At 38.2% G+C, this 22898-nt stretch overlaps 2 protein-coding genes across 3 annotated transcripts in view; both read left to right on the top strand.

Moving 5' to 3' along the window:
- Nucleotides 1–11412, top strand: LOC130920265 (WW domain-binding protein 11-like). The gene is made up of 5 exons (XM_057843355.1): nucleotides 1–168; nucleotides 3901–4467; nucleotides 4554–4640; nucleotides 10397–10594; nucleotides 10669–11412. Exons 2-5 carry the CDS (start codon nucleotides 3940–3942, stop codon nucleotides 11395–11397), a joined length of 1542 nt encoding a protein of 513 aa, XP_057699338.1. The 5' UTR covers nucleotides 1–168; nucleotides 3901–3939; the 3' UTR covers nucleotides 11398–11412.
- Nucleotides 11413–15467: 4055 nt separating this feature from the next.
- The window catches only part of LOC130920264 (uncharacterized), a 30876-nt gene continuing 23445 nt past the window's right edge, over nucleotides 15468–22898 (top strand). The window contains exons 1-8 of one of the 2 annotated variants that reach the window (XM_057843352.1): nucleotides 15468–15705; nucleotides 15840–16175; nucleotides 16255–16401; nucleotides 19645–19818; nucleotides 19988–20167; nucleotides 20332–20511; nucleotides 20592–20771; nucleotides 20861–21040. In XM_057843352.1, coding sequence (XP_057699335.1) covers nucleotides 15879–16175; nucleotides 16255–16401; nucleotides 19645–19818; nucleotides 19988–20167; nucleotides 20332–20511; nucleotides 20592–20771; nucleotides 20861–21040 — 1338 coding nt within the window. In that variant the 5' untranslated portion in view covers nucleotides 15468–15705; nucleotides 15840–15878. Of the gene's footprint in view, nucleotides 15706–15839; nucleotides 16176–16254; nucleotides 16402–19644; nucleotides 19819–19889; nucleotides 19901–19987; nucleotides 20168–20331; nucleotides 20512–20591; nucleotides 20772–20860; nucleotides 21041–22898 lie in introns of those variants that run through there. The other variant, XM_057843354.1, reaches the window with a different exon arrangement.

Genomic DNA, 22898 nt, shown 5'->3' with positions numbered 1-22898 from the left:
AAAAAGAAATTCCACTTCCGACTGACTGAGAGAACTGAAAACGGCGCTTTGCTTTACACTACTGCCATAAACATAACATTGTAAATTTAGTGCTTATCAATAAACTGTTCAGTGATACGGTGATCAAGAGGAATACCCAATTATCATCCAAAATTTTCGGATAAAAAGGTAACTCTTATGCAATGCATTTTTGTGGGCCGTTAAGAGCGGAGTACTGCTAGCTAACGCTGCTATCTATCCCATTTCTCAACGTTATTAATATCTCAGGTTTTATGCTGAATTACTGGAACCCAGTGACATGAGTTGCATAATTGCATACATAATTGCGTCGTTTTTAGATGGTAAAATTACTTTCTAGTTTGGAGCCGATGAATGTAAATTAACAGCTGACCAGCGTAGTACAATCAGATGTATGCAAAATTTCAAATATAATTTTTACACGCCTATCATTGATGATGCAGATCACTTAAATACGATTCCAGTATAATTTTCCACAACTAAATTATGAAGAAGGTTATGTCTCTTTAAAATAGGCGAAAATGCATCTATTTGTGGCCAAATTCTAAATGCCATAGTAGCTTTTTAGGTTATTGATTCCTGCTTTCAAAAATGGTTTTGACAAATTTATACCATTTATAACCACTTATAACAGCAATACACAGTCAATTGTGGTACACATCCCTCTCAATAGTAAATGAATTATGCACAATTATGTACTTCCTATTACGCTTACTTTTGATGTGAACACAGTTAAGCACAGTTTGAAATTATAGGAAAAAAAACTAATGCATTTTATTTATACAGCGCTTCTACAGGTGCTCAAAGACGCTTGACAGTTAAAACAAAAACAACAAAAAAACGTGAGCAGAACAAAACAATACAGAAAAAAGTATAAATTAAAAGTCAGTTTTAAAAGGTGAGTTTTTAGCAATTTTTTGAATGACGGAAGGTCTGAACAGGTGTGAATGGTTTTAGGGGGTGAATTCCAAAGGTTGGGGGCAGCAACGGAGATATTGAGGGCTTTGTTTGTATGTGAGAAGCGGAGGTGCAACAATTAATTGATTAATCGACAACTAATTGATAAGCAAATTAATTAAACTATTTTAATAACCAATTAGTCGTTTAATTAGGACCTTCTTCACCTGAAGCCTGTCTAAATTCTTGAAATTATAACATACACATAACTTCTCAGTTGCAAATATGATCAGATTTCTTCATTATATTTTTGTTAAGTCAAAGTAGGACATGAAAGAAAAATCTGCTTTCAACCAAATCAACTAATCGATTAAAGCGAATAATAAGTTATTTGGCAATGAATTGGGCAACAATTTTTTACTTTTTTTTTTTTTTAAATGTTGTCCGGATTTCTACAACTGATTTAAGGTATTTTTGCAATGCTGAATCACGAAATTGCATCAGTTTCTCTCCATGAGGTCAGAATTTTTGTGCTTCATTGATTTGAAATACAAAAGATATGACAAAAGCGATAACATTTTTGTGGCATTGTCAGCTCATTTTTGTCAACACATATAATGATCCTAAATATTTTTCTGAGAGAAAAAAAATTGTTTTCCAGCAAAATATACTGATTACATGATAGAAACATCGATTACTGCAAACTGAATGGTTGAGGTGGGGATATTGGGGCACTTCACGATTCGATTATGATTCAGAGGCTACGATTCGATTATAAATCGATTATTGATGCAAACCTCCCTCCTATTAGCTGCTTATAATTTTTGTACATTAGTACAAAAATTCTCTTAGGCTTAAATAAACAACTATTTCAGTATTAAGTTAACAGTTCAAAACAGTAAATAAAATACTAAAGTCCCAATTCTGTATCAGCAGCTTTAAAATACATTCAATTAATTTAATGTTGTGAATCAACTGTTAAAGTTGTTAAAATTGCTCCCGTTATCCCATAATTTTAATTTCCCTTCCGCCTACTTTTGACATGTGAAATTTTTTAAACTCTTTCATCATTCAAAGATTCAAGTCAATATTTTATGACCATTATTATATTTTAATAATGGTCGCTACAACAGAGCCTTCCTGAAGGTCTACTGCTTTAAGATGGCAACTGTTTACTAACCAACTAGTTCTATATACATATGCTAACGCTGCCGAGTCTGTCATTTCGCATCTAGTTCTATATACATGTGATATCTACCGTAGCATTATGTGGGGGTAGTTTGTAGCAACGTGGGCAAAGTTTGGAGCAACTGGCCATTGTTTGTAGAGGCTGTCGTTTTTTTTTTTTTTTTTTTTTAATCGAGCTGCATGAGTTGTGGATGTTTACTCTCGGTCCGTTCCTCACTGCGTCCCGAAGACCGCGCTGAGTGTGTTTTAGTTCCGCTTTGCTCAGCATATTTAAATAATTGGAATATGGATATTTGTGAATCGTTCTCTAATCTTCAGCGGCCGAATCGCGAATAATCTAAGAATCTGAAATTTCACACACCTTTACTGAATGGTGGACGTTGATAAAGGTAAGTACAAGAACATGTTACTTCACCATTGTTCAAAATTCAGGGCGTTAACTTCCGTTTCTTCGAACTCTTAGAATGCTCAGTGGCAGGGATGTCTCTTTTCAGAGTCCAACAGTAATCAGTCATCATGTCTGCGTCCCTGATACCTGGTCTCCATCTCTTTCATATCCTTGTGGAATCGCTTCCCCTGCTTGTCGCTTATTGATCCCAGATTCTCTGCACTACCTATTCTCACATATGGATATATGTGAGAATAGGTAGTGCATTTTGAGGCTCATGTTGCATCCGAGGTCTCTGAAAGCAGTCAGCATGTTGTTGACAAGTTCTGCGTTGTTCTTGGCCTTGTTGCTGCCAAGAAAGTTCTTCACGACCAGAACGAATGCTTTCCACGCTTCCAGTTCAACTTAATATATTGAGTGTTCAAATTGTGGGTCTCTGATGAGCTGACTGGTCTGAGGACCTTCAAAGATGCAAGCTTTCAGCTTCTCAGTGATCAATCCTCGAAAAGCCTGGCACAAGTAAGTGAAGCAGTCCCCATCCTTGTCCAGAGCTTTGGTAAACTGCTTGATCAAGCCGAGCTTGATGTGCAATGGTGGGAAGACTATCTTGTCACTTTCCAGTTTCCACCAGTGGGGGATCTTCCCTGTTGATTCCAAATGGAGCGTCTTAGCGCCTCGCAACAAAAAACAGCTGATTGCTCTCTATGAGACCTCACGATTGAGCATAATTTTTTTTATCTTAGGTCAATTTTTGACCGAGTTATGACATGTCAAATGTCAGATTTCCGGTGGTCCAATAAGGTTTTTTCAACTTCCCGTGCCTCTAGTGAAGCAGCTATGAAAGATATCGACATGGGGTCTTCACTGCCGTATTCCTTGATGAATTCAGAGCAAAATGCCGTACAGTTTGTCATAATTTGACATTTCATAACATGTCATATCAAGACTGAAGGCTGAAACCGAAAAACAGTATTTGGTCATGGGAAAAAAAGTTGACCTGATTGAGCAAAACCAATATCATTCGGATTCAGAGCATCACAATTGTCCTAAATCATCTGACGAAACTCGGACAACAAATTTGTTGTTGCCCAGTCATACAGTTGTAGACCACAGTTAAGTCAGAAAGCTGTAATAAATTATAAATTATTTTTGAAGGAAATAGTCATCCATTTTGTCTTAATTGTTACTTACAACATACCTAAAACAACTTCAAGTTAGATTGTGAAGGTAATTGAAAAAAGTGACATTTATCTGATTGTCTGATTAATCGATTATGAAAATAATCGTTAGTTGCAGCCCTAGTGAGAAGGATGATTTCAAACTGTAACTGTATGTAAATGTAGACCATAATCTTCCTTTAAACAATGCATTTCATATGGGTTAATTCATTTTTTTTCCCCCTGCTGCAGTATTCCCACTGCATTACATACTGGAGTTGCTGTGTGAAGATGCACTCAGAAAGGCCTGAGTATGGCCAAAGGCCGCACCACGGTTACAGAGACAGAAGATGGAGGGATGATTACCACGACCAAACGGAAGATAGGCGTGAATACCATCGAGATGTACAACGGGATTCCTACCGTAAGCATGGTTCTGGTAGAACAGAGAGGAGCAGCATAAGTACCGACTATAGTGATTCACCTCAAAAGTACTACTCTAAGGACTCTATGGACAGAGATGGGGATAGGAGGAGCCCATTGAGGGGACGCTTGTCTTCCCCGGACAGGTGGGGTGCTGAAAAAAATAGGCGAAGGTTCCCAGATGACAGCCGTGGTGACTACAGCTATAGATACCCCACTGATGACGCAAAATACATGCAAAACTCTAGAAGCTGGCATAGATCTGACGCGTTTCCTTCCAGGCATTACCAGCCCTATGATTCCAATCACAGACAACAGTGTACATATAAAAATGAAAGCGATAGAAACAACAGTCATTCACTTGAGACGAAACTTTCACCAAATTACTTGACAAAGGTAACATTTCAAGGTCATTTAGTCCAGAATGTGAAATGATTTTTTTCATAAGTGATAATGTAATGTTATTTATGTCATATGAATAGAGCCATGTAAAATCCAGAGAAAGGAAGGAAAGCTCTCCCACAGATCATCATCGAGCAAGGAATTATATGGACGGATCCAAGAGACAGGTCTGTTTATATCACACAAATTACACGTCCCAACAATATAGCATACACATATTGTTAAACAATGTTGGGATTTCCACGCATGTGATAATTAAACGGAGTAACGGAAGATGATGGTATGGTATGGTGATACTTTAATTTTAATGTTCATTTCCGCAGCTGGAAGAGTAGCAATGTATTTTTACTGTGTAAACTTCAAGATAATGTTCCTACATTTAGTGACTAAACTATTCTGTAGAGTTGGCAAGAGCTGGAATGAGATTCTGACTGTATGATAACCTTAAGCCAAAATATCATGGTTTCAGAGTATCACGGTTTAACAATTACAGCTCTGAAATATGTTGAGATATCTGGATGTAAAAATAAAAAAAATAAAAACTTTATTCCATTGAAAAGGTTTTTATTTTTCAAAACATTAGCAAATTGGAACATAAGTATAATGTTAAGTTAAAATAAAAAGATAACAAAGAATATCTGAAATATTTTAAATAAAATTAGAATAAATGCAGTCCTTTAGGTGAGCTTAAACCCATAGCCACGGCTCAGCAGTATTACCATCAGAACAAAAATAATTGAATTATTTTCCATAAAAAGGCACGTGTGCATGACTCGTATCATGTTTACATTGTACACTCTTTCTCAACTCAGACAGTTGCCAGAGAGAGAAAAAACACATTTTACCACTGCTAGACACACTAAATACGCTGGAGTTAACTCTCGTAGCTGGTGGGAAACGTTTATGACAGTGTTTACTAGAGGCGTGCGAAATTTCCGATTCTTAGATTATTCGCGATTCGGCCGTGGAAGATTCGAGAACGGTTCACAAACATCCATATTCCGATTATTGAATTATACCAGGTAAAACGGAAGTAAAACACAGTCAGCGCGGTCTTTGGGACGCAATGAGGAACAGACCGAGAGTAAATATCATGTTCAACTCATGCCGCTAAATAAAAAAAAAAATCATACCTGACTGCGGCCGACAGCCGCTACAAACAATGCCCAGTTTCTAGTTGCTACAAACATACGGCTACAGTAGATATCATATATATGTAGAACTAGATGCAAAATGACAGACGACGGCGGTGTTAGAACATGTATTATTGAACATAGATGCGAACTGACAGACTTTCCGGCGTTAGTAAACAGCCGCCATCTTAAAGCAGTACTAAAGCAGTGACTTCTCTAGAAGGCTCTGTTGTAGCGAACCTAATTAACTTTTTATCTAAAATACTCCTAAATCGGCAGAATCTTGTCTTGAATCTATCTTTAAATGATGAAATAGTTTTAAAACTTTGACAAAAGTAGACAGAAGGGAAATTATGGAATAACGGGAGCAATTTTAACAACTAACAGTTGATTCACAACATTAAATTACTTGAATGTAGTTTAAAGCTGCTGATACAGAATGGCGACTGGAATACTTCATTTACTGTTATATGTTAACTTGATACTGAAATAATAGTTTGGTTTAGCTTGAGAGGATTTTTGAACAATTTTGGAACTAATGTACAAAACATTAAAAAAAAAAAAAGAAAGAAAGAAAGAAAAAAAGAAAAAAAAAGGGAGGTGGGTGCATCAATAATCGTTTTATAATTGAATCGGAGCCTCTGAATCGTAATCGTAATTGAATCGTTAGGTGCCCAAAGATTCCCAGCTCTAGTGTTTACTAACCTTCTAATAGGTTAAAAAAAATCAGGCAATAATATCGTATATCGCAATAATTTATGAGACAATATATCGCTTACTAAAATTTGTTATCTTGACAGGCCTACATATTGGTTGACCCTCCTCTAAGCCGCGCCCGTCCATAACTTTTTCTGTAGCCGAAGTATTCCCGTACCAGCGATTTCTTTTCTTCGATGGGGGAAAAAGTTCAGAAGTTTCACCTCCTCCAGCCATCGTGTAGCACAGCTGACTCACTGACACTGAGCAACAACCGGTGGGGGAGGGTTGAGCCTTGCAGCTGCAAAGTGAGGGATGTCTCCCTGCATTTTTGGAACATAAAAAATAGAGAAGAGAGAAATTGATTTGAAAGTCTAAGAACAGCTAATATGATTTGTGTTCCTAATGTTTGGACACTTCAAATTAGAGAACAAGTTGTGGAAACATGTACGTTATACAGTACATATACATACTGTATATATAATTTTTAGATCTGAATTTGTGTGGATTTTTCAGTTTAATGTGACTATAGAATTTTCAAAAAGTTTTTATGAACCACTAATCATAACAACATATTACATAGCTACAAAAGCAGCGGCATCGGATCGGACGCCGATATGGGCAAAAAAATGCGCATTGGTATCGGATCGGAACACGGGAAAAATTCCGATCCAGACTTCCGATCCAGTTTTTTTTTTTAAAGTCCGGTCCTGCTTTTCCAGCGCACCGACGTACATAATCCATTCCAGTTTTTGCTTCGGTTTCCCTAAACTCCGGTCCGCATTTTACGGCACACCTTCAACACACTACATTTACATTACCGTCTCCCAATTTACCAAGAGACTTTATCGGTAAAAATGTCAGCTGCGTGGGATCATTTCACCTTAAAGGACGACAAAGACGAAGAGGCAGAGAGCAACATATGCCACAATAAAGTCAAGCGTAGTGGTAAAGCTGTAAGAAGTTTTAATACAACCAACCTAATCAAGCATTTAGCGAAATACCACCACAAACAATATGAAGAGTATGTTAAGAAAACCGAAGACAAAAAGAAAGGTCCTACGCAACGAACACTGGCAGAAACATTTGCTATGCGTGACAAACTGGCACTCGACAGTCCCAAAGCCCAGGGAATAACAAGAGTCATTGCCGAAGAATTCATTCTGGATGACGAGCCATTATCTCACGTGAGTAAAGACTCACCATCCAACACGCGATTCGGCCGTGGAAGATTCGAGAACGATTCACAAACATCCAAATTCCGATTATTGAAATATCTCAAGTAAAGCGGAACTAATACACAGCGCGGTCTTCGGGACGCAATGAGAAACTGACGGCATTGCGTCCCGAAAGTAAACATAACTTGTCTTAGACCCGGGTAATGCCAATGCTCAACTCATGGCTTTAGCTCAACTCATGCCGCTGGATAAAAAACACAAGAATACCTGACTGCTGCTGACAGCTGCTACAAACTACGTCAACGTCGTTTTACTGGAGATAATAGATATCATATGTATATAGAACCAGATGCTACACGACAGACTCGACTGCGTTAGCAACATTGAAGTATTGAAAACCAGAGCCGCCATCTTAAAGCAGAAGACTTCCCTAGTAGGCTGTTGTGAACCTTCCAAGCGAACCTAATTAACTTTTTATCTAAAATACTCCTAAATCGGCAAAATCTTGACTTGAATCTATCTTCAAAACAGTTTTAAAACTTTCACATGTCGAAAGTAGACAGAAGGGAAATTATGGAATAACGGGAGCAATTTTAACAACTTTAACAGTTGATTCGCAAAATTAAATGAATTGAATGTAGTTTAAAGCTGCTGATACAGAATGGGGACTTGAGTATTTTATTTACTGTTTTAAAATGTTAACTTGATACTGAAATAGTCGTTTATTTAAACCTGAGAGGCTTTTTATACAATTTTTGTAACTAATGCACGAAAAATTAAAAGCATCTAATAGCTTGGGGGATTTGTTGGATTTTCCACTGAGGTTGTTGGTGTGTTTTGCTTTTTTTAAGACAGTTTACAATATTATTTGCACATTTTACTGACTGACTATGCCATTTCTGTTTGTTATTTATAATGTTTTATGTTTGTCACTGAATAAACAGGTCAGTTTCTTGTTACCAACCGTTGTGTGTTATTCAAACTCACCTAATTCAGCTGGCTAGTTGTTATCAAGAGTACTAAAACCTTTTTCAACATGAGTCTGACAACTAAAGCTAAAAAACTTTAAACTTTAACACATGCTCAGATAGGTCGGTATCGGCCAGTATCGGTATCGGATCGGAAGTGCCAAACAATATCGGTATCTGATCGGAAGTGCAAAAACCTGGATCGGGACATCCCTAACTATAACGCATGACAAATAGACGACATTCCCATTTAACACAATTGAGGTTAGCATTTTGGTGTGGCGCTCGACAATTGTGTCAGGTTTTCTGACATATATGTAAGGCACACTGGATTATAGGGCACATCATCAATTAGTGATAGTGAGATGACGCCTCATGAGGCATTGAACCACTTGAGCCAATTAGTTTGAGAAAGAATTCATTTCTCGAAGTTTCCTGAGCGCACAGTACCACCCACTGGATAAGTGGATAATCACATGATGTTGTCCCTCAACCACATGAGTGATTCGTTGATTTTTGTTCTATGTGTCTGTTGGGAAAGAATTAATTTACAAAATAGATAAGAAAATATTGAATGTATTACTGTGCGCGTTTTGTTTTGTTTTTCTTTGCGCTAAAATGTTTGTTTACGCATTCCCCGGCTTTGGAATTCACTCCCACCTGACCTCAGGAACACAGATTCCCTCCCCCTTTTTCAATCCAAACTCAAAACTCACCTGTTCAGACTTGCCTTCCATAATAATCTCTCATTTCTGGTCTTTTTTTTTTTTAAAATATATATAATTATTACTGCCCTTATATCTCTTTTAAATTCTAAAATTGCCTTAGACGTTCTATACTTTAATTTTATCACTTTTGATATGTTTAAATGTTTTAAATGATTGTTCGGTGACCTTGAGTGCCGGAAAGGCGCCTTCAAATAAAATGTATTATTATTATTATTATTATTATTCATTATTTAGATTAGAGGTATATTTAGCAGTGTTTTTTAATATGTGTTTGAATGATTTGTTATGGGCATTGTGGGGGGAAAAAAGTGAATGTTTTATAGCATTTAAGCTAGCAGACTTTTGCCATGCAAGTTAGCCAATTGTTCTTTTCTTGCACTTAGATCCTCATTTATATTTTTTAGACCGTTTTAGACTATGCTCAGGTATTTAAATTTATTTTAAAATGCATTTATTGCTCTTGTGAAAAAAAGTGCAATTCTGCTTAGTTTGAAGAAACACTCAGGATTTTATTTTGTGTTCGCATTTAATGCTCTTTAAAAAAGTGTCATCTTAGCCAAAATAAATTATATTGCATGCATAAACAGTTGTTTTACATATCCTAAAATTTATTCTGCAACACATTGAATGTTCGTAAACCGAATATTATAATTAATTGATCGAGAGATTAATCGATTACTTCAATAATCAATAGCTACATCCTGAATTTATTTATTCATTCATTTTATTTCTCTTTATATTTATTTTTCTCATTTATGTGTTGATTGATTGATTGATTGATTTTTTTAAATTTTGGGATACCTGTCATTCTATATTGCAGTGGCGGTGTTGTGTTGAGTCAAGATTAGAATTCTATTTTTCATTTCACAATTGCAAAGAAATTTCCTTCCAGGTTCAGCCCATACGAGACAATTACATTACATATTACATGAGGTATATGCCGAGTTGCCTGCCATATGGCTATGTAAAGTAGTCCGGAAACTGTGAAAACAAACAATATGGAGCGGGGTAGGGGGGTGAAAAACTAAACTTCCAATCCTCCTCAAAGGAAGAGGAATGACAGGTTTGGGAAAAAAAGCCCAACATCAAGCACATTCACTGGGAGACCAAGTTATCATTATTACTTTGCGTTAATATGTCCCAAAACTATATGAGTGATTTCTTTATGTCCAAGCAAGTACAAGTGAAAATACCCTAAACTGGTTGCCTCTGTTCATCAGTCTTACGAACGGAACCCCGACCATGATGTACCTGAGAAGAAGTTGTCCAATGGCTTCCAACGATTCCTTGACGTGCTCAATAGAGGTGTGGATGTGGATGTACTTAACCATATTGTGATTCAGACCCCTGCACAAGATGGTCGTCAAACACCATCTTTCTCTGATGTGCTCGACCGTCCCTGTTTTCCAGGAGAGCAGGTAGGGCAGCTAAATATCAAGGAATGAATGAGGTGAATTTTGGGGAGGAATGATCCAAATTGTCTTTTCCACAGAAACGGCTCGGATCCCTCAGTCCAAAGAGGCGCTATTCTTGTGATGACACATCAGTGATGGAACGTGAGGCAGGACTTGGCTGCACGAAGTTCACGTCACCTCCTGCGGTGGAGAAGAAACCCCTGACACCTGAAGAGGCGTATAAGCAGCAACAAATTCAGGGCGTATTGCAGGCCATTGGGGTGGACTTAGGTTTCGAAGAACTTGGCCAAATGTCTCACCGGATTAATGAGCGATTGTATGGAAAGAAAGATGGCAGTTTGGGCTGCCAGAGAACGGGGAGCAGGGAGAGGCTCACTAGACCGGCCTACTCTCCAAGACGCCACAGCAGATCATCCTCCTCCTCATCGGGCAAATCTAAATCTAATGCTTTTCTAGACAGTCAAACATGTAAAATCCAAGAAACCATTCCTCCAAATGCCACCATCCCACCATTTAGATTCCCTATGCTCCCATCACCAGCCTATGGTCCAGTGAGCTCCTCCCCAATTCTGTATCCACCGGTTCTCCCCAACATTCCCAATGTTGGGCCCCGGCTTTTCTTTCCTCCCCTACCTCCTTGGCCTGGTCCACCTCCCTATCTGCCTAACCCTTGTCTGTCACCTTTTAATATCCTTCCACCTGTCCTCCCTCAAACAAGAGACCTTCTCCCCCCACCACAAAAGCCATCTAAAATGCAACCTAGGAATCGTTGTTTGCTGGAAATAGATACAAAAAAATCCAAATAAATTATGCAAAATTTCGATTGGAAGTTTGTTTATTCCTGGTAAAATTTAAATGACCCCTCTGTTAAAGAAAGAAAAACTGAACATTGTTCTTGGAAATAACCTGAAACTAACATAGCAATGGTAGATGAATAAAAATACTGACACTGTCCCAATGAAAATCAGACATTACAAGGCAAGAAAACTCCCGATTTATTCAGGTAAGGTTTTCTTAAAAAAAATATATATATATATATATATTATTTTAAGATGAATACACAGACTATGTTCTAAATTTGTGTTATTTTGAAGTGAATTCACAGACTACGTTCCCAATTTTTGTGCACATTGTATTAACTCATTGGATTGACGGCAAAAGACGCCCTGTCCATTTGAACTGGGAGGGCTGACGGTGAATGATAGTGTTTCACTGCCATTGACCTCGAAGATTGCCGGACAGTATTTTTCTTTTTCTTTTTTTGTAAAATGTACTGTAAACATACAGAAAAGTGCTTGTAAATATACTGTATGTATTGAAATACACCTGTTCATTTTTCTAAATGGTTTGAAGTATATTTGTTTTTCTGGTAAGTAAGCACATTCTGACTGAACCACTGAATTTACATACAGTGTTGAAATTTTTGTTCAAGAATAACCAGAGGTGAGTAGTATCGCCACTTTGTTGCATTTACTTGAGAAACCTTTGAAAAACGTACTTCTAAGAGTAGGGTTGCCACCTTTCAGAAATACAAATAAAGGGCCACCCCCCTCACGCCCAAAGCCATACAGGCGGGAAAAAGTACATCCCCAAAACTCCTAAAATGTATAGAAATGTATCTATTTATATACTGTATTGGTTCAAAACGGAATGCAAATTTTAATTCCCAATTCGGAACAATTCCTTAATTCAAGGGATGGGGGGCAACTGGCAAGCCCATTTAAGAATAGTTTTGCAAAGCCATACTTTTTACTTGAGTATATTTGTGAAGAAGAAACGCTACTCTGACTCCGCTACTTTGGGCTACACTAGTCGTTACATTTTTCCTCTTTATTTTGCATATTAGATTTTACATTTACAACATTTAGATTTTTCAATGATCACACCAGCCTGTTCAATCATGTGGCGTCTTTAAAGCACCGTTAAGAAAAATTAAGTATTTGACATAGCCGTTAACATGACTCGAAAGCGCGGATTTTGATCTCTCTGGTTTTATGTGGCAATGATTGGCCACGGAAAACCGGAGATGTGAGCCTTTTTATTTCATAATAGGACATGTTTTCTCCTGTAGAGGTCACTCATTCTCTTTGGATGAATAATGCTTAATTTCTGTAGATTTTTTTTCTCATCGGAATTTAATGTTTTTATGTATTATTTTGTATTTCTTTGGCTTAATGTGGCCATGTAATATGTTATAGTACAGTATAATAATAGGTTATACAGATAACTTTGTGCAGAGAAAAAGAAATACCATTGGTTAAAAAAAATCCATCTTAAGCAGTTACTCACAATGTTACTCATTTCTTGAGTATTCTTTTTACCAAATACTTTTTTACTTGTACCTGAGGATAGTTTTTTGGAAGACTACTTTTAGTTTTAATTGAGTAATATTATTTTGAAGTAACGCATCTCTTAATTGAGTAAAAATTTTGGCTACTTTACCCACCTCTGAAAATAAAGGCCAAACTATTCCGAATACGTGTGCGGTATGGATCTGCCAAGCTCTGTGTTGACTGCGTGCCACGCAGTACGTCAAAAATAGGAGAACATATACCGGCTGCGCACAACTGCAGTTCGGCAGCTCCGTCCCGTCGTGAGCTCTTGCGTCATTGCATGCAACAATGTGGCTTTATAAACAACGACAAACACGAATCTGTAATCAACAGAAGTGGACTTGTTTTGACTGAACATTTTTCCCCGATTTTTTTTTTTTACCATTAGTTTGTGACACAGAGACCACGTCAACAGCCCGTTCTCTACTATTTAATTACTGTTTTAAATTACATAACTTGAAAAACTCGCCGTCCTCATAGCTTCTGCTATGGCTTTCCATGCAGATTCCTTGTTAAAGTTGTCCTTATAAAAAGGATCTGCTGTGTCGAAAATTACTTGGTGACTTACCCCTTCCATGATGAATTGTTCATCATCCATGTGCGCTGGTGTTTAAGCCGTGGATAAGCACCTGGCCTGTTGACCCCAGGCCTGGCTCCGCTCATTTTGACGAATGCGTCTCGGCCAAAATTGAAAATAGCCCAAACCATCTGACGGGCTCTGGCACTGCAGAGCTTGTCCGCAGTCGGTTCGTAGCGGGATATGCAGCTGTAATAATTTGAACAATATGATAGAATGGAAACGGATTGGCTCTGCCGCTATATCTTGGCAGATCCGTACCGCACACGCATCCGGTATAATTTGGCCTTAACCAGGGGTGAAAGTGGCTAGAATTTCTTGCCGGAACTCGCCGACGTGAAGGACGCCACGGAGCGAGAAATTTTATTCATTTATTTTTTTCTTTCATTTGGGGGGGTGGGAGGGGTCAAACCTCTTAAACTACTGAAATGCAAAGAAAACTGTTTCAGCACAGTTATTTCTATAACACATACAAAAACTGATTTTCATTCAAAATTGTATTTTTTTCAATGATTTGCAAAATAAAAGTTAACAAAAACAGCAATAACCCAAACCTCCATCTCCTAATTTTTATTTTCCCTCATTTCCTCACATACTAAATGCCAAATCTCAATTTTAACTACTTAAGAACATAGGATGTATAATACAATTGAAGTTAATGTAAACATTTTTTTTTTTTTTTTTAAATATTAAAGATATAAGTAACATACATTCAGAAAAATAAGTCCAATTACTTATAGAGAGTGAAATGGAATATATTTAAATATTGCGCAAACTTTGTCTTTTTTAAATCATAAGGAAATGAATAAGTAGCCTATCATAAATGAACAAATCTAAGTCCAAAGTGCACATTGACAGCTAAGATGTCCTGAACCTCTCCATCAGAGCAAATAAAACTAAATATGATAAGTAAGCTTCCTCAACTCTTTCGTTGCTCTTAAAGATTTGATCCATTTTATGTTGCATTGCCCTTTTTTTGTCGCATCAATTCAACCTTTTTTTTTTTTTTTTTTTTTTTTTTTTTTTTTGCTGTTCCAGAAAACATGCACATTTGAACCCATCAGAGCTAACTATCTCTGCTGATCACATCTCAGTATGTCAGCCAATTGAACGGATAAATGAGTCCAGGCGTTTTGCGTTGCTGCATGCATTCGCACATTGACGTGACTCATCATCGTCAGACTCGGATAACTGCAGCAGCTGAGGAAACCTCCATGCCGTCCGTGGAATAAAATAATAAATATCGGTGGAAATGGATGACGCTTACACAAGCACTTTATTTTGCTTTTTTCTTGTTAACACTTGTGTATGTAAATCTGATGTTGGTAGATTGCCTTCTTCTTGGAGATTAAATGCATGTGTGGCAGCTTAGCTTTCTTTTTTTTTTTTTTTTTAACATAGCGTTTTGACAGTTGCTGTCATTTGTCGGAATCAAAGCACCGTGTACCGGAACAGCATTCCGGCCCTGAATCTTATACCGGAACTGCGTTCTGGCCCTGAATCTTATACCGGAACTGCGTTCCTGACCGTTCTGGCCCACTTTCACCCCTGGCCTTAACACTGTTCGAAATAGCCCAGCTTAAAATGTGAAACAGCCTTTATCTGCGGCCAAGATGGGGGGGGGGGGGGGGGGGCGACACCAGAACAGGTGCAATAACTTAAAAAAGGGTGCGCCTATTTTATTTTTGCTTCTATAAACCTGTGAGTTGAATGTTTGTGTTATGCCACCACCAATTCAAAGGTTTGAAATATGTGTTTTAGCTGGACATTACAGGAAAACAGCATGCTTTTACTAGGAAACACGAAACGGCAGTTTATTATTATTATTTTTTTTTTAACTTTGTTTACAGAGTGCAATAAACTGCACACAGGAGTGTAGGTTAGGTTGGAATTTGTCCTGATTTTTACTCTTCATGTAACATACGCTCTTCCATACAACAGAGGGAGCCACAAACTAGAAACATCCTCTTACTGACCCACGGAAGAAGACCTATATTTTCATTAGTCGTCGAAAATGGTTGTTCTGAGCATCGACAATATCCACGCATCTTTTTGAAGTCACTAATTATATTTTAAAACAAATTCGATTACACGTTTATTTCCGAATGTGACGCAGTAGAAGAAGAAAACGGTCTGAAATTCTTATTAACAAAGCGAAGTCACTAGTGATATGGGTGTTTTGTCGATTTGCCCTGCAATGAACGGTGAGTTACAGTATTATAATATTTGTGTGGAGGTTGGTAAACTCTCTTTTGCACCCTTTCGCATCGAAAATAGCCTTGTGGTGTGGTTACATCGAAGCTAAGCTAACCTTAACTCACCTCTCTCCGCTACATAGGACGGATACATCTTTGCGTGAGGTTGTCTTGGCAGAAGAATGGATCCGTTTTTCAGTGACCAGAGGAATTCGGTGCACGAGAGAGACTATCGTGACATGGAAGCGAACGCACCCCATAGCGGTCACAGTAAATTTTACTCTGATGTAGTTGATCCAGAGCTGGTCAGAAAAAGGAATATGCTAAGACAGTTAGAGGAACAAATTTCACACAAGAAAGCTGCTCTTCTTGAAAAGACTAGGATGGAATCAACACCAGATTTGGAAGGTTTAACACTTAAAGAGAAGGTGACTAAAATGTTGCAGCAGCAACATCCTTTCAGCTTGTCGCAGGCAGCGGTGAGTAACTGAATATGCGTAATCACCAATTTACACGTTTGCTGTGACTCTTTATTCAGACAATTTCTTTAAATCCCAGTACAAGATTTACGGGATGCCTACTGAGAGGGACGACTCTCCAAGCCCTAGGACAGAGCGGCTGGAGGACCATCCCCTGAAGCGTCGGGTCAAAGCACTAATGGGGCAAAGGCTGTACGAACCCGGGAAATTTACATCAAGCAGCCCGGTTAGCACTTTAATCATACAATTACTGTTTGAACAAGACTGTATGTTCTAAATGGTTCATCTGATGTGAATTAGAGAAGACAAACTCTGTGCTTTCCCACGTTTACATGACAGAAATAATACACTACATATCATCATCAATATTGTCAAAAGTTAATGTACTTTTGATAATATAGACTTACATCTTATAGCGGAAGTTCAGGATTTTTGACATAAGGCTTAATATTCGAGTTAGTTGGAGTTGATTTTAACAAATTCCGTTTCGTTTGCAAGTGATTTGTTAGATGCAGGGCTCCGGAGTGGCTAAGCTAGCGCGAGTCAATGGCACCATTTTACCATGCCAATAAAAAAACAACATACAGTATGCACTCCTGAAAATCATCGATGACCCATGCAATCAACAGTGTTGGCTATTTTTTTGGGATAAATTTATTAAAACTTACCATTGCATGTCAATAATTGCAGTATGAACTAGGGGTGCACGATATCCATTTTTTGAAACCGATATCGATAACTTCCTGTTCCTCAAGGCCGATACGATAACCGATAATACATATTATTATTATTATTATGATATAATTATTCAATGTATATTCACTGGAGTTTTTGAAGTCTGTAGGTCAAAAATGCTAGTGTTTGATTCAGCATAGATTTGCCTTTGACCAAACCAGAATTTTCATGATTACATGAACATTATTATAATGAACAAAACAAAGCAAGAACAGTTTTGACTAAAAATAAAGTCCCCATATAAATTTTTTCAAATAAATATAGTTTGAGTCAATCACAATCATCAGTCAATATCATTAACGATGTGTTCCCCTGAACAATGAGCACTGATCTAAAACAAACATAAACCCAACAGGTATTGTTCTTTGTCAGCAGATAAAACATTTGGTGCAACAGGAGAGGAGACTTTTGTCGTCTTGGTCCATGAAACAACTTTCTTAACGTGGAAATTATAGAATAGCAAGCCTATCAATAACCAAAAGGCCTCTCAAGAACTCCTAAACACAACACTGTAAAATGCAAACATTTGCTAATTCCCATAGTAAGGTTTATAACTCAGCGAAGGAAAAATACGGCCTCTAGAACAGTAACAAAACTTTGCATACTGGCAAAACAGGAGTGGAAACAAATGCACACATCCCAATCCGACACCGTACCAAAAATATTATTAATAGGCCCGATGACATATATTGTTATCGGATTTATTGGGATGACGTCATAATTCCTATAATCGGACCGATAATTATCGTGCACCTCTAGTATGAACAGCAACATTTGTAATCCAGAAGCTCTGCTGATGAGCAGGGCGGAGTGATATCCCATTGTTTTTTTTTTGTTTTTGTTTTTTTTTTCACCGCTGATTGTTTTATGTCGATGCCAACAGCAAGTGACCAGTTTATATTTTTCCTCGTTTGTTCATCGGGAATTTGTGGAAACTTTCCTTCTGTATGTTTCCACAGCCTCTAAATGCACATTTTGCTGTTTTACCGGCCGTCAGATAACTCCGCAGACCGATGCTGCATTCTAGGAAGCTGGGAAGTCAGTTTCCAACCCCTGATCTGGAAAAATATCATTAGTACGCCTCCACTATTTGATCGCTTATGAGAAGTCAGGTTTGCTGGAGGTCAAAATGTATTTTGATGGCCAAAATAAAAAAAACAACTTGTGGCGATCAGCCATCTTTCCTGTTTACATTCACTTGGATTGCGCTAAGGTTGCAACTGGTACCCTCTGAGCGGGATAAGTCCGACTTCCCACCTTCCTCGAATGCAGCGTGAGAACGAGTGCCCGAAGCACTCGTCTCTGTAGACCCTACTCACCAACGTCACAGAATGACGTGTCGCTGTATCCGGCCGCCATATTGTCCGTCTCTGTCAAGCTCTATGCTCAATGGTTTCAATTAGTCGTTCAGTTTATAGAGCAATTCATGGAAGCCCCGGTGCTTTCAGACGCTGTAAACTCATTGGATGCGTTGCATAAAAGGTGTTATGTGGAAAAGCTTCAGTCTATCCATTCGCCAGATCCATATTTGATGCCTAATTCGATATTTTTCGACCCGCTGTCTTCGCCCTCTGCCTGACATCTGCTACCCTGATATCTACAACTATCTTGTCCACACAAAATCAGCCTATTATCACGAAAGTTTGAAAAACTTTAAGAGCAGCACTCTAAGCAACATTACCCTGTTTGATTTCTAAAATGGCGACAATCCAAAAAAAAAAAAAAAAAAAGTTGACTGCAATGGCAAACGCTTCAAGGATAGGTGGATATTGGACATTTCAATAAAACACGCAACAACTGTGTCTGCCTCATTTGCAAAGAGACAGTCGCTGTTTTCAAAGAGTTCGATGTGACGCAATATTACTAAACAAGACACGCTGACATGTACGACAACATTACAGGGAAGATACGCAGCGAGAAATTATAGCAACTTGAAGCTAGTTTATTTTTTCACAGCAGCAGTATTTCGCAAGAGTCCGAGTGTCGAAAGAGAAAGCCACAAAGACGGGACTGTTGAAATTATGAATTTAAAAAAATAATAAAGCAAATGTGACACACAGAAGGGCTTGCTAAAATTTGTTTAAATATATTGTTCTATGTAAATCAGCCAAGGTAGCCCCCCGCATTTTGACCACACCAAATCTGGCCCCCTTTGCAAAAGGTTTGGACACACTTGTTTAACTGATGATCCGTAGACGAGGCCAGCTTCTTTCACTTGGTACCAGCTAAATATTATTCAAAATGTAATGATGGTGGAAGAAATAAGCATCTTGAATTTGAAACTGTATGTTGTCGGCGATTAGCCTCGCAATGATCTTAATTGTGGTTGTCAGCCCAAAACCCTCTAAATATATATTAAATGCATCTCACCAGATATAAAATGACTACTACATAATCCGTGGTAATCGTTTGGAGCCTAGTTTTTTCGTCGAATTGCAGCAGTCCATCTCGCTCTCCTCTCTGGGTCTCTTGGAATACGGTAGAACTTCAAGTCTCTCCGTCTATCTTCTCTGTTATTACAACCAACCGCCACACACGCCTTAACCATTTTGATTATTAATGTTAATGAGCAGAAAAACACGCCATAATCAGCCAAAATCATTACTGATTAAAATCGGATTAATTCTAAGCCCATTTTTTCAGGACGTTACAGAATATTTCTAAATTTATATTATATTATATTTGCTTTGTTAAATCCATGAATTATTAAAGATTACATTGTTACTTTTTCCAGTCTCCTGAAACAGCCACACCATGTGTCACCACAATTCCTCTCAGTGGAAACAATAGTTCAAAGATCCAGAAAGACAAAGCCAGCAACAAAGGCTTTGAGCACTTTCTTAGCTTGCTCAACAAGGGAGTTGACATGGACTTGCTCAATACGGTGGCCAATGATGACATGACAGAGGTAGCCATTGTAGTAGGTTTTTTTTTTTTTCAGAATAAATAATACATTCATTAAGTCAATGAAATATGATGACATGACAGAGGTAGCCATTGTAGTAGTTTTTTTCAGAATAAATGATACATTCATTAAGTCAATGAAATACTAAATATTACATTTCTTCTTTTTCAAGGCTCCTCATGAAACAGCTGCACTCCCTGTCACCCCACGTCATCCTCATTGTCAAAACGATGGTTCAAAAATCCAGAAAGAGAAAGCCAGCAACAAAGGCTTTGAACACTTTCTTAGCTTACTCAACAAGGGAGTTGACATGGATTTGCTCAATATGGTGGCCAATGATGATAACAAAGAGGTAGACATTATGGTATTTTTTTTTCCAGAATAAATGATACATTCATTAAATCCATGAAATATGATGACATGACAGAGGTAGCCATTGTAGTAGTTTTTTTCAGAATAAATAATACATTTATTAAGTCAATGAAATACTAAATATTACATTTCTTCTTTTTCAAGGCTCCTCATGAAAGAGCGGCTCTCCCTGTAACCCCTCGTCATCACCATGGTCAAAGCGATAGTTCAAAAATCCAGAAAGAGAAAACCGGCAACAAAGGCTTTGAGCACTTTCTTAAAATACTCAACAAGGGAATTGATATGGAATTGCTCAATACGGTTGCCAATGATGATGGCAAAGAGGTAAACATTGTCGTAGTTTTTTCAAAATTAATAATACATTCATTAAATCCATGAAATACTAAAGATTACATTTTTTCCAGGCTCCTCATCATGAAATGACTGCACTCCCTGTCACTCCACCTCATTGTAGTCAAAGCAATATTTCAAAACTCCAAAAAGGGATTGTTGGCAGTAAAGGCGTTGAGCACTTTACTGGGTTTCTCAACAAGGGAGTTGACAAGGACTCGCGCGGTACGGTGGCCAATGATGACAGCAAAGAGGTAGCCATTGTAGTAGGGTTTTTTTCAGAATAAATAATACGATTATTAAATCAATGAAATACTGAAGATGACATTTTTCTATTTTCCAGGCTTCTCATCATAAAATGGCTGCACCCCGTGTCACCCCAGTTCTTCATCATCAAAGCCATAGTTCAAAACTCAAGAAAGAGAATGTTGGCAACAAAGGTTTTGAGCATTTTCTCGACTTGCTGAACAAGGGAGTTGACATGGACCTGCTCAATACGGTGGTCAATGATGACATCAAAGAGGTAGCTATTGTAGTTGGTTTTCCCAGAATGAACTAGGGATGTCCCGATACGATCACGTGATCTGAAATTGGGCCGAGCACGCCATTATTCAGAGGATCCGAATCAGGTGTAAAGGATTGGGTTTTTAATAAAAAAAACTATGCTTTTCTGTTTCATGCTCATACAGCACCACAGCCGTTCACCATCCCTCCTGCTAAGCGGTGCGACCAAATTGTCCAGCTTGCATTTGGTACTTAAAGTGTGTACGACAGGATGAAAAAAGTCTTAAATAGCATTATTATGTGAATTAGAATCATATTTTGAGACAATTACACTATATACAACAATTTGGCAGCGCGCAGATGACGAGAAATGAGTCTTTTAATCTGCCGTTTAGCCACGCCTACCATTATAGGGCTCTAGCGTCCCCAACAGGTGGCTGACGTCGGCAGGGTAATGGTTTCATCTGGTTTACAATTCAGCCCATTGAAGGGGAATTATTCAGAACAAGGAAAATGCGACGAAGAGAGCCGCAGTGTCATTGTTTCAGTCTCTCCAATATTTTTACAGGATATTCTTTCAATCGAAGTATTTTTCCCAAATAAATAAATAGTACGGTCATGACAAATAACAGTCTTGTGCTGAATGGAATATGAAATAATAAAAATGCATTTATTCAGTACGACATGGCAAAATTACTCCATAATGGTCAAAACTGTCGACTTCACCTTTAAACAATGCCTTTCTACACGGAGAGGACATAAACGGAGAGTGGCTTGCAGTTGTTTTGCAGCTGACATGGCGGGATATGTCTGAGAAGAACTTATCTACATGTCAGTCCATGATCAAACGTAAGTAAATAGTCCTTTCTTTAAATAAAAATTGTAATGTTTATTTTGCAATTGCTGTATTCGCGGCCATTTTTAACACAATGTTGCAGTTTCTGATGGGGTTGAAAATTTGACAGAACACCGGGCACACGAAGAGGGCAATAAGCCGAGTATAGTGGTCTCCCGGCGGGGGGGGGGAGGCGTGCGACAAGGCCAGTGGACAATCAGCCACAAAATGCAATCCACCTCCGTATTAAAACATGTGCCATGATCCCAGTATTTGACATAATACAAAATACGATGTTTACTCACTTCCTCGTAAGTCCAATGGTCCCACAGTAGTAGGGCTTGTTTTGACCAATATCCGCGGTGAACGGGAACTTTTCGAAACCCAAAAAGGCTCACACGCCTCTCCCTGGTGCAGCAACAATTTTCTGCAGCAGTTTGGCTGGCGTGATGCGAAAAATAAACGAATTAATCTGCAAAATCAGCTGAATCCGCTGTCCATCTGCACGCCATAAAGCAATGCTGTATTGTGAGATGCTGACCCGGGTGACGTCACATTCGCATTCATCCTAAACCTGAGACTGAAGCCGGAAGTCACTCATTTTCATTGCGCGGGATTCAAAAATTGAATATATAAAACGATCGTTTCCACACACATCCAAGCGGTCCATTTCATTCAGGAGCATAAAACACCGCGTGAAATATGAAATAAACATGCTTTTTGGTGTCATACGCACTTTTAAAGGAAACAATGATTGACAGGTTTGTAGCTTCGATCTTGCCGGAGAAGCTTGGAAGCTCTACGATCAAATTCACAAATCTGTTAACTATTGTTAAACTTGGATTAGTGTGCTGTGGCAATTAATTGTCTTAAGTGACAGGCTGTTCTCTGCACCGAGCGTCAAAGCGTGAGTGGACTCACTCAATGAAGCGTTTAGTAAAGACATTTTTGTACATTATTCATCTCTTAAAGTATTTCACATTATGAAGGTGGCATGGTAGGACAGTAACATGTTTGGAACTTTTGTTAAAAAAAAACATTT

This window comes from Corythoichthys intestinalis, chromosome 8 (assembly GCF_030265065.1).
Source record: "Corythoichthys intestinalis isolate RoL2023-P3 chromosome 8, ASM3026506v1, whole genome shotgun sequence".
In the NCBI taxonomy this organism is placed as follows: Eukaryota; Metazoa; Chordata; class Actinopteri; order Syngnathiformes; family Syngnathidae; genus Corythoichthys; species Corythoichthys intestinalis.
The sequence above is the reverse complement of the archived record's forward strand: the minus strand, read 5'-3'. Positions and strand labels throughout refer to the sequence as shown.

Excerpts from the sequence above, each read along its gene's own strand:
- LOC130920265 (XM_057843355.1), top strand. The coding sequence starts at position 3,940 with ATGCACTCAGAAAGGCCTGAGTATGGCCAAAGGCCGCACCACGGTTAC. Across the intron at positions 4,468-4,553 it reads CACCAAATTACTTGACAAAG|AGCCATGTAAAATCCAGAGA; the intron begins GTAACATTTCAA and ends TCATATGAATAG. Across the intron at positions 4,641-10,396 it reads TGGACGGATCCAAGAGACAG|TCTTACGAACGGAACCCCGA; the intron begins GTCTGTTTATAT and ends TCTGTTCATCAG.